We start from the raw sequence: 12,397 nt of genomic DNA, 5'->3' as shown, positions 1-12,397 counted from the left end.
TAACGTTACCGGGCGTTACACTTTTTCATGAGTGACTCCGAGCCGCAACCTAATTTAAGACGTTGTCACGTCAATAGGTCAAAGTAATGCATTAACGGAAAACCAGCGCCTACCTTCAACGTGTCTTTCCTATCGTCAGGCTGTGGCGCGTCGCCCGCCTCACTCGTTGATATGTCAGACGCGAAGTCGCACGTCACCACGGGTATTGGCACTTGCTGTGTTTCTATTGTGGAGATTTGGCTCTCCCTGTAAAATTATTTGTATTAAGATATTTCACTTGCATCATCATCATCCTCCTATGAGGCCTCCTATGAGGGTTCAGGCCATAATCCACCACGCATATATCACTTGCATATCCCTGATAAATTAGTTTTTGACGCATATTTTTGTGTAATATTTGTTGTTTAAATTAAAAGCAAACGTATCACAAAGGTTTAATAAACAGTCCGTAAAAAAGTGAAGTTCCGTGTCCCTTAGTGGGGTATGGGGCAGATGATATACATCTGTTTCTCTGATCGATTTTCTTTATGGTCAAGTAGGTGATCAACCGTCTGTGTCCTGCCAGACCGAGACATTGTTTTGAGTTCCCTTCGTGAATCGAACCCAACAATTCGGTTCTACGCTCACGCGTTTAACTCTGTACCAAGAAGGCAGTAAGGAGAAACTCTCGCTCTATCTCGTCACTTACTTTGTTGATTATCTTATTATTATCATAGTTTAAGTATAAAAGATAAATGGACAAACTAATCATCACTGTGTTTTATTATTACATGACGTTTTTATTCCTTGTCACGTGATGCGTAATTTAGTCTATATGAATTACATCTCTCATTCGAATAAAAATTCGTATGTGTGTTCTTATCTAACGATATTTTAAATGAATACAATGTAGTAGTAATGTACCTATTATTATTAGAATTACTAGCATCTACTCCAGTCGGCATCGACAGAGACGACGAAGGCATGGGGCGCGTCCCCTTCGGCGCGTTCGTGAAACTCGTCTGCTGTTCATTCTGAAACAATGTTTTAATTGTTTGTTTTATAGCATTCAAATCGTACTTCTAAGGATTGTGTATTTGTTGCTCTTTCACACAAAAACTACTGAACCGATTGCAATGATATTTGGTACGTAGATAGTTGGACAACTGGAATAACATATAGACAACTATCCCGATATTTCTACGGGATACGGACTTACGCGGGTGAAATTTTATAAATTAGAAATATTGTAGATTTAAAAAAAACAAGAAGAAATATCAATTTTTTGTGTTTCTTCACGAGGCGGGATTTGAACTCGCGTTCTATTGCCTCATTTTGGCATCATATATCAAACTAGCAGTCCGCTCCGGCTTTGTCCGTGATAAATATACCTATAGCACCCAGGAAACACGTATATATCTAATGCTGAAAGAATTTTAGAAATCGGTCTTGAAGTTCCTGAGATCGAGAAAAAACAAACATTTCAGCTTTATGTCATAGGGGTAGATAAGACTAGATATATAAATATATGTAAAAAGATAGATAAATAAATCTCATAAAATTTAACACGTATATCCCAAGAACTGATAGAAATTAGTGTAGAATCTACAAAGTAACTTAATTTACAAATTCTCATATAATATAGCTTATGCTCGCGACTTTCCATGCGTTAAATTCGGAGTCGTTTATTAGATGCTTTTATACATATAAATCTTCCCCTCGAATCACTATCTTAAAATCGTCTTTGCCCATACCTTGTTGAAGTGTTTTGCTACAAATAAAAGTATTTTCTATAAAATTATATACTTCATTACAGAGGTTTTTTACTCACAGATCTCGGCCTCGGGTTCTTCCGTATGCCCCTCCTGGCCCTCGCCTTCGCGGCGAAATATATCCTGATGTACACGAATACCATGATACAGGACGGGATGTAGAAGCTGCCGAGGGCTGAGTATATCACGTAGCCGATGTCGTCTGACACCTGGAGAGAAGAGAATAGAACGGTCAGCAGTTGGTTTGGTTCACGCTTGAGAGGTACACTGCTTAAATCATTAGTTTTTGACGAAAATTTAACGGTTTTTTTGATTTCCTTCCAACAACCTTTCTTTTATTGACGAAAATTCAATACAACTCAAATTACTACTACCCACTCCATCTGTGTGAAGTCGCTGCCAACCAAGCGAAACAAGTAGTAAGTTACTACTTGTAATAGTATGTAGTAAGGAGGTAGTATTTATTTATTATATATCTATCTACCACCTTATTATATATCTCTCTCTCTCTCACTCTTATTATATATCTACCACCATTACACTTAAATAAGATCAGAAGTGCCGAAAATTTAGCCAAATATATATAAAAATGAACATATAGAAAACATACAGACGAGCATAGACTTCTCCCCTCTTTTGTGTATGGAAGTCAGTTGAAAACAACTTTTTGGGTGTTTTAATATAGATTGTTATATTTAAAGTAATATACAAAATATTTTGTGTGCTTCTTGCGGTAAACTCAAAAATACTGACCAGTCTTAAAATTCGTCGACTCTATCCTTATTGAGTAACATAGTCTATTAATTTTTCTGTTTATTCGGGCCAACCTGGGCGAACCCGGATTGGGGCATTTCTCTTGTTAGACTTAAATTATTTATCATACATATATACAAGTCATACAAATCGCAGTAAATGTGTTTATATGGATGATCGAGGATTAATAATAATTGTTAATAATTTAAAATGGACACTTTTTATGATAAAAAAAACTTTCAGCCGATTTTTTTCATGTTTGATAAGAAATTGTTTTCAATTGTTCTCATATTGGTATGTCCCTCCATCACAGGGAAGTTTGTGATCTTTTTTGTAAAAATCAATTATTAATATGGCTGCCCGGTGATAAAAATTTTTGAAATACAACTAAGCGTTAATCTTACTAGTTAGTCTTCTTCAAATATTTCTAAAACAATACATATAAATATGATTATTAATTAATTACTTATGTAAAATTTGACAATTGTACGCCACATGGCAGATCACAGTAGAACTTATAATTATGTAATACCTTCCTAATAACCTGTGAATCACAATAAATAATTTTGAATTTGAATTTGAATTACACGTAACGAAGACTAACCATAAACTATAGATATCTACTTGGAACGTGATTCAATACAACATTTATTTAGTTGTATCAGTTGCAATGTGAAGGCGAATTAAATCACTTTTTAAATTAAATTCTTCCAAACAAACGACGGAGAGTATCGCGGGCGAGCGGGGAATTCGAACTCAAACTCAAACATTTATTCATTCACTTCCTTCAGAAGCGCTTTTGAATTGTCCAAATACGTCATTTCAAATTTACCGGTTCGGTAAGTAGTTTATACGGAGAAGAGCCAGCAAGAAATTCTTGTTGTTCTTCTATTAAAATCTATTATTGTACCAAATATTAAAACGCCATGTGACATCTATTGACATGTGGGTCAGCGTTGTTAATCATGCCATGAATCCTTAAAATTTGGTCTTCGTAGGAACCTATAATGAATAAAAAAAATGCAATTTTAAGCAGCTTACTATATTTTTCATTTAAATAATTTTATACCATCGTGACGTAAAAAAAGGCAGTGGTGGCTCAGTGGTGAGAACCTCGGACTTCAAAATCGATAAGTCGGGGTTCGAGACCGGGCGAGCGTGCAGGAAATAAATTGATTTTTCAATTTATCTGCGCATGTGGATAACATCACCACTGCTTAAACGGTGAAGGAAAACATCGTGAGGAAACCGGCATTTCCAAGAATTAAAAGTTCGACGACATGTGACATCTGCCAACCCGCACTTGGCCAGCGTGGTGGATTATGGCCTGAACCCTCATAGGAGGCCTGTGTCCCAGCAGTGGGAACATATATGGGCTGATGATGATGATACCATCGTAAAATGTCATTATTATATAATCAACATTAAAAACTCTTAAGATTCAAATTGTGTAATGGCATCTGGATATCTATCAATCCGCACTACAGAAATCTATGACCCTATAGAGGAAATAAAATAGACTGATGATTTTCATTCAATTCTTCAAGAATAAATCCTTAGAGCTATAACTCACAGCATTGAGAAAGTTTTTAGGCGTGACGTGATAACGTAATTACGTTATAATTATAACAGTTATCGTCACGTAGCAGTTGTGAAATTTCATATGACACGTGATTTAACTAATATAACTAGTTTAGAAGTTAGACTGCGGTTGTTAAACGTTAAGTTATGCCGCGCAAGGGTGTCGACCCGGGAGAGCAAAGTTAAGTGACCCCTGCCGTGACTATGATGCGATGTTTTAGCTAGCTTTTGAATGCGATCTCGTCCGCTTTTTGGTTAAACTAAAGATAGAATGAGAGCTCAAATACACATACATGCACACATATTCTCAGTTTTATTTGTTCTTTATGAGTTCAAAACGTAAAAAAGTTTAAGACTTATTATGAAAGAGTTAAGAAATAATATATATATTATTTTAAAGCAAATCGAAGTTTTTAATTCGAACTTATGTGTTTCCTAAATTGCGGAATCATTGCCGAGTAAATTGATTGCGCATTTTTTATAAGCATTACGTAAAATTTTATTGTAAACTTGCCTTAGTAAGAGCAATCAGTTCTCTATATAAACTGCATACCAAATCGCTGGTAGCTGGTAACACTATGTTATGAGATACATTAGTGCTTTTAGAAAATGTCTTGAATTATAAGTATTTTTATTAAAAAAAAGTGAAGTCCCGTGTCCCCTAGTGGGGTATGGGGCAGATGATGTACATCCGTTTCACTGATCGATTTTCTTTAGGGACAAGTAGGTGATCAGCCTTCTGTGTCCTGCCAGACCGAGACATTTTTTTTTGTGCGTCCCCACCGGGAATTGAACCCACGACCCCTCGGTTCTACGCTCACGCGTTAAGTATTTTTATTACTATAACTTAAATGTTTTCATTGCATGTGTATATACATATATTAATGTTGTTTATATGTGTACCTTTACACTTAATTTTGGCCCACTTTAAACGGACAGATTTTGTTTAAGTCAATGTCAAGGATGGGTGACAAAACAATAATTCATGATTTTTCATAACCCTGATTCGGCCACCTCCTTGACGCAATGGTTAACGCGTTAGCGTAAAACCGAAGGGTCCTGGGTTCGATTCCCGGTGGGGACGCACAAAAAATGTCTCAGTCTGACAGGACACAGAAGGCTGATCACTTACTTGTCCATAAAGATAATCGATCAGAGAAACAGATGTATATCATTTGCCCCATACTCCAGTAGGGGACACGGGACTTCACAACCTGATAAGAATCGTCAGGATTAAATTTTTACCTTACGTATAGTCTATAAGAGCAAGTGAGACAGTTTAGATTAAAGCGTGTTTTTTTAGTTTTTAGGCTACATTTATCTATTATTATACTTTATTATATTTATTATTATAAGCTTACTCAAATCATCGCACAGGTTGTAGTTAATAAAATAATTAACATAGACATCTTGAATTCACTGTAATGAAAAATCAGTGGACTCGAAAACCTCTTGTGATGGCATCATACAACCTAACAGATATATTTAAAAGATTTCAATTAAACGGGATCCAACTGTTCTGTGTAGATACAGTCTTTATATCGGATCCGGCCTGTTCCATCGCTTGTACTATGTATTCGGGATGGTGGATAAATCACACGACTCTGTTGCCCGCAGCTTCGACTGCGTGGTCGAAATGAATTTTCACGGTACGAAGATCATCCCCTATTTTAACTCCTTGGGGGTAGAATCCTACTAATATTATAAATGCGAAAGTTTGTAAGGATGTGTGTGAGTTTGTTGCTCTTTCACGCAAAAACTACTGAACCGATTGCAATGAAATTTGGTACGGAAAACAGCTGGACAACTGGAATATAATATAAGCAGCTTTTTATGCCGATATTCCTACGGGATACGGACTTGCACGGGTGAAACCGCGGGGCGCAGCATGGGCGCAGCATGTTTATTATAATCCTTAGCGGATGCCTACGTCATAACATCTATCTGCATGCCAAATTTAAGCCCGATCCATCCGGTGGTTTGGGCTGTACGTTGATAGAACACTGTATCAGTCAGTCACCTTTGAGTTATGTATATTTTTTGTGTCCTAATAATGGATCGAGGGTTTGAATATTTCTTAATTAAAGACATTGGATCGATATAGGTGATCTGTTATTTATTTATGACTTTATTACCCGTGATTTATTTATTTATGAGAATTATTATTGTAAAGTCACCGATACTTGATAATTGTACAAGGTCTGAATTCAATCAGTGGGTCAAAATCGAATGCAAATAAATCGGTACATACAACCATGCAAGCGTACAGGTGAAGCTTATAAAAAGTGTAAGAGTAAACAACAGATGTCTAAATAATACATCAATTTATTATGTATATCTTTTAAACTGTATCTGAGCAAAATCCCCACATAGTTACATTTAGATGCAATAATCGACATATTTAGAATAGTCGAATCGTAGTCTAGTAGCTGGATAATTAATGAATAAATACCACATTTAAGTTCTTTATTTATATATTATTAATCTGCACAAAATAAGCAGCAAAATGAAACAACTTTATTTGCCTTATGACGTGAACAAAAAGTTATTAAAGTTTTTTCATCGTGTACATTGTCTATTTTTATTATATTGAACAAAAATAACTCGACTCTATAAATACTTTTTATAAAAACGTAGACAAAGAATTTCCTAATAAACCGTCAGCAAATTAAATTATATAAACCGAAGTTCCGATGGTTCAACACAACTCATACGAGCAAGCACTCACACAATAAACCTAACAACGGGATTGGCTAAACTTAATTTTCTTGGAGCGTGGAAAATATTTCGCAATGATATCGCAAATATTTCTATAAGTTTTATTAAGACTGAATGGAGGGAAGACATGTACTGCAAATGGAATGGCCCTTGATCACAGCTACACAAAACAGGGTTGCGTTCACTGCGTTTTGGACTGTGGCTCCATCTGCTAGGGTCCATTTTCCTTTGACTGTGTGATCGTGAAATTTTTGTATGGATTTTCCCATTACGTCAATGATCCAAACGCAGGGCAGTAAGTGAAAACGTGACCTCTGGAGCACTCGAAATTGCTCTGTGAATGACGTTGGAAGCACAGGACCGAAACGTGAAGGTTTCAGGCCCCAATATGTAGAGGCATTTATATCTGTGTTTTACAGGAGTGTCTGGGAATGGGCGAAGGAAGTTCTGTTGAACTGTTGCACATTTATAGGGTGAAATAGAACGAACAAAGGAACACATGACTTTTATCCTAATAACAACACTCTCATAACTAACTACACGGTAAATATAATAGAGATTGACTTTTTGCATAGTTATCTTGTGAAAAAGCTAGATATAAGATGACACTACAAAATAAATTTTTTACGTGTAGTTACGTTAATATCTTTATTAACGTACACGTAACGTACATTATGTTGATATTGTTTATAATTAAAATTAATCAAGTACAAATGCCATATTTTATAGTCTTTGTATTTAGGGAAAGATTTGTATTTAGATAATAAATATTGAAATAAGATAAACGATTGCGAATAAGCAGTAACAAAATATCAATTTGCTTCACATAGTGCTATAGTTGAGCAAAGATACAGTCTGGGGCCTCAAAACGAAACGACAAACTTCTTTATCATAGATACAACTGAAACGGGGCCTCAAAGTCTCGCTCTCCCAGCCGTCCCCACACATACAGTAACTCAAAAACGCACATTATCTCGTAATAGGGTTGAAGAACAAAAAACCTTGACATGTTTTGTGTGAAAAAGCACTGTCATTAGGAGGATATTTCTGCCTAATACACTGTTGGCACGTGCGAAACGTTTGCGAATTGCGCTTTTATATAATTAATCAGCGTTTTACGTGACGTATTTATATGAAATTGGTGTGTTTATTGCATCGAAGTATTCATTAAAAGATGCGTTAACTCCACTTTAATATTAAAAGCAAAAATGACACAACATTATAAAAATAGACGTAAAATAAAATGAAATAAATGTGACTCTAGTATTGAGACTATAAACTATTCAATCAACTCATAGAATTCCCAAATCTACTCACATATTAAATTTACCAATACACATTTAACCATTCGTTCCCATGGCGCTAAGTTTAAGTTAAAGTAATTAAGTATTTATATGTTAATCACAACCCGCGATATAACTCATTAAGTCAGTGTGGTCGAAATGAAAGTCAGTCTCGGGGGGACTAACTAGATTGAAGCAATCTTTGTTAAGCCCTAGGGGGGACCGAGCCTGGTAGGAAATGTTAGGGCTATGTACAGACCTTACTTAAACTAGATAGAGCAGACTTGTTACAAACGCGAAAGTTTGTCAGCAAAGATGAATATGACTACAGAATAAACAGGTATTATTTTATATTTTCCAGGTGTTTAGTTTACTCGTAAAACGGCTGATCGAATTTGGATGAAATTTGCCACTGAGAACGAGTGAATTCTGGATTACCAAATAGGTTTTACATTGTTTGTAACGCGACGAAAACCGCGGGCAGAAGATAATACTTGCTATATCGATGTTATTAACGCGAAAGTTTGTATGGATGTTTGTTACTCTTTCACACGAAATCAGCTTATTGTATCTGTATAAAATTTGGTAAAGAGATAGATTATAGTCTGGATTAGCACATAGACAACTTTTTACGGGATAGTGCGCCATAATTTAAAGTAAGAACAGCTGTTAACAGCTTCCAAAACTTTTCTAAGATTGTGTATGGCATTTGTATTTTGCCTAACAGTACGTGATATACGTTTTTAGGTTTATGAGTTATTTTATTATCTGTGGCACAGGTATTTCGATTTGATACAGTGGGGACGATCTTATTGTTTTGCTGTAAAGATATATAAATGCACGTTTAACAAATTGAGGCAAAAACCCTCTCGCAACTTAACCGTATCGAAATGTAAAAATTACTTTTTTTTTTAATTGAATAAAACAACAGGGCACCGTTCAACATTTTTAAACAGTTTCATGTGTCCAGATAATAAGTCATTATTCACCGAAGCGCATAGACTCCATCTAGTTGTACAATTTTCCTTATCTGTGGACGTCAGTTCTTAATGACCGTTTCGATAATTGGACGGTCAAGTGTGTGTCTGCAAATGGTATTCTTTTTGCTTGTTATTCCGAGCGCGCAGCCAAGTCTCCCCTAGAGGCGTTACACTAAGATTAAAGTTTTATTGTTTACTATTTATCGTTCGCGGCTATATCCTCATTAAAGTTGTACATACTTAACTTGTTACTAGAACTGACCTAGACTAGACTGACTGAATCTGTTGTTGAAAGCCTTTTATAAAACGGGCCAGCTGTTACATAGCAATCGCCTACACGCGTAGCAGTTTTTTCAGACCAAAATATATTATCATATATTATATGTTTACAATATAGGAAAAGCATCTAGAAGCGCTTACATACGAATCCAGTCTAGTGTATTATAACTATATAATTATTAATAATATGAGACTACTGTAAATAAAATAAATTGATGACTGACGCAATTACGAGAGACGCCGCCGCGTTTCCCATATCGCCTCGCAATCAAAATTATGTTCTTTTCATAATTACAAATAACTATTTAGTTATTTGTGATAATATGGAGTATTATCACAAATAAAACACCTTAAAAATAGTTTATTAATCATACAATACAACATTGGATGAGCGGAACATTATTTTTTGTATAAATTTTATTGCCGACCTAATTCTATAAATTCTTCTCTAAAGCAATACAAAAATAAGATTCTCATATTTGTATTGAAAACGTGTTGCAATATAAAAAAATAAATAAAAAGAAGGCATAATATGACAAGACAATATTGTATGGAACAACATTAGTGCCGATTCATTCGCTAGATGGCGTTGCACGCACCTAGAAGGCGCTATAGAAGTAATTTGATGAACCGTGTATATCGAACGCAGTTGGGGTGGAACGGCAAATCGGTTCAGTAGTTTTTGATATTTTTGGTGGCACTGTCTTAGTTCTTTGTGACTATGATAGTGTTCTTTAATCTATTTAAAAACACCGTCCATTAAACGGTACAAAGGCCAAAGCCTATTACCTTTGATACCAATGTATTGAAGATGGAGTATAATATGTTTACAATATACATGTCTACATATTATATACATAATTAATAATACATGTATGCTTAATGCTAAATACCTAAGACTTAGTTATTATATTTTGGGTTATGATGTATGAATTATAAAATATAATGACGACTCCATGCATACTCATCTTTAGGAGCTATTATATACCATCGTGGCATGTTAAAATCGCAAAATAATTAATCTCTCACGCTCGAATAAAAACATCAATATCGGATATCAATGTTTCATCATAAAGATACAAAATGAAAACAGATTTTTATATAAGTTTCCATCATAAATCAATTACCGTCCCGTTAAAAGAGCTTAATTAAACATCAAACGTTATTATTAAGGCAATTAGCAGTTTTCGACTATTCAGTAATAAGTAATTAAATGTTCAATGAATAGTGCTTTTAGGCTTTTTAACGTAGTTTTTCGTTCATATTTTTCTCTTGTATTAAAATATTTACTATTTAAGTCGAATATATAGGACCAATACTAAAAATATTGATTTCCACGTTTAATAACTAAAGTAAAAGTTGTCCCCAACCATTGCTTAAGCTCAAAATTTTATTATATGTTGTTACAGCAGCAAAAGGGATACATTGTCTCTGATAAATTTCAACTATCTAGCTATCATGTTTCATGAGATGCAGCTCGTGAGAGACGGTTGTGGCTTATTCCAGTTTACCCATTGCTTACGGAACGTCTTAAAAACCTTTGTTGTGGTTGTGGACTAACAATGATTATATAATTATATAAAATATTAATTCAGTTCACTAGGAAACGGCTGATAATCTCCAAACGGCTCAACACCGATTCATCAAACACCTCTTATATCACATGCACATAAGTTACCTTAAATGCAAAGAAAGCTTGAAATCGCGTCATCCGTTCGGGAGCTTGATGCCAGACAGACAGACATATTGACAGACGTCAAACTTATAACACTTTTTGCGTCGGGGGTTAAAAATAAAAAGAAATGGAGAGGATTCATTTATTGAGAACACCAAAAAAGAAATATACAATAGTGATGAGCGACTAAATATGCAACACTGGTGTTGTGCCAACCGATAAGTTGAGCAAGATTTACTATTTAAACAAATGAAATATAACATCAGATTTTTTTTAGTTTTCTCTTAACTTTGTAGTAGTTAAATATATTATTAATCAGTTTGTTTAAGCGTCGATAGTGGAACTTAGATACAAAATGCTTTAATTGAATTTCTTACAGAAGCACCTTTCGAGACGTTTACGTAATTGGCATTTTTTAATTTGGTTCAAGAGTCCACTTTTAAATTTAGTGCGCAGTCGGTTGCATTTAATTTGACATCTAATTGAGAGAGAATAATATGTAAGAGAGATAATTCAAATTCGAAGTGCTTGTTGGAGCATTCTATAAAGTAACTAGCGGTCCGCCCCGACTTCGCCCGTGGTACATATATAGCCTTCCTCAATAAATGGACTCTCAAAAACTGAAAGAATTTTTCATAACGGACCTGTTGTTCCTGAGATTAGCGCGTTCAAACAAACAAACAAACTCTTCAGCTTTATAATATTCGTATAGATAATATAAGTTTATTTGTATGAACCGCTAATCTCAGGAACTACTGAACTGATTTTAAAATATCTTTCACTTTTACATGTTGACGTAGTACCTGAGTGCTATAGGCTATATATGTACCACGGGCGAAACCGGGGCGGACGGTTAGTATCGTAATAGCATTGAAATTGCATACGTACACTTAACGTTGAAACTTTTTTAAGTGAAATAAGTCAAGAATCGGATAACTTACCAACGTAGCTTAATATATTCGTACAGGACCTAAATTTAAGTAATCTAGGCTGAAAGGTCCTCGAGAGATACGCGGGTATTTATTTCTTTTCAAGTTTTGTATAAATTTTGATACGGGTTATGAGGTTTGAATAGGGCTGCCACTTTCAGATGTTTTTGGGTTGATAAAGGAATATGATGAAAGCATTTAAACTGCTTTAAATAACTTGCGAAATTTATATCGTACTTTTGAAATTTTGTAATAAAAGACTATTTAAAATCCATTACATATGTAGTGAATTTTTTGGATTAACATATATTAAACGCGATATATTTGAAATATATTAGAAGACATATTTAATATCAACAGAAAATTTCACAAGAGCTGGCAACCCTAACTTCTAAAACGTATTAAATGAACCCTCTTCACCAATCAACGTAATCAAAGAAAAACTAAA

The 12,397-nt window shown here is 34.7% G+C and overlaps 1 protein-coding gene across 1 annotated transcript in view; it reads right to left on the bottom strand.

Moving 5' to 3' along the window:
• The window catches only part of LOC119837880 (alpha-2Db adrenergic receptor-like), a 277,024-nt gene that overhangs the window by 4,742 nt on the left and 259,885 nt on the right, over window positions 1-12,397 (bottom strand). The window contains exons 4-6 of the mRNA XM_038363664.1: window positions 1,811-1,960; window positions 904-1,013; window positions 114-246 (exon numbers count right to left, since the gene is read on the bottom strand). Coding sequence (XP_038219592.1) covers window positions 114-246; window positions 904-1,013; window positions 1,811-1,960 — 393 coding nt within the window. The remainder of the gene's footprint in view (window positions 1-113; window positions 247-903; window positions 1,014-1,810; window positions 1,961-12,397) is intronic.

Source organism: Zerene cesonia, chromosome 29 (assembly GCF_012273895.1).
Source record: "Zerene cesonia ecotype Mississippi chromosome 29, Zerene_cesonia_1.1, whole genome shotgun sequence".
NCBI lineage: Eukaryota > Metazoa > Arthropoda > Insecta > Lepidoptera > Pieridae > Zerene > Zerene cesonia.
Note: the sequence above shows the minus strand (reverse complement) of the source record. Positions and strands in the feature narration are given on the sequence as shown.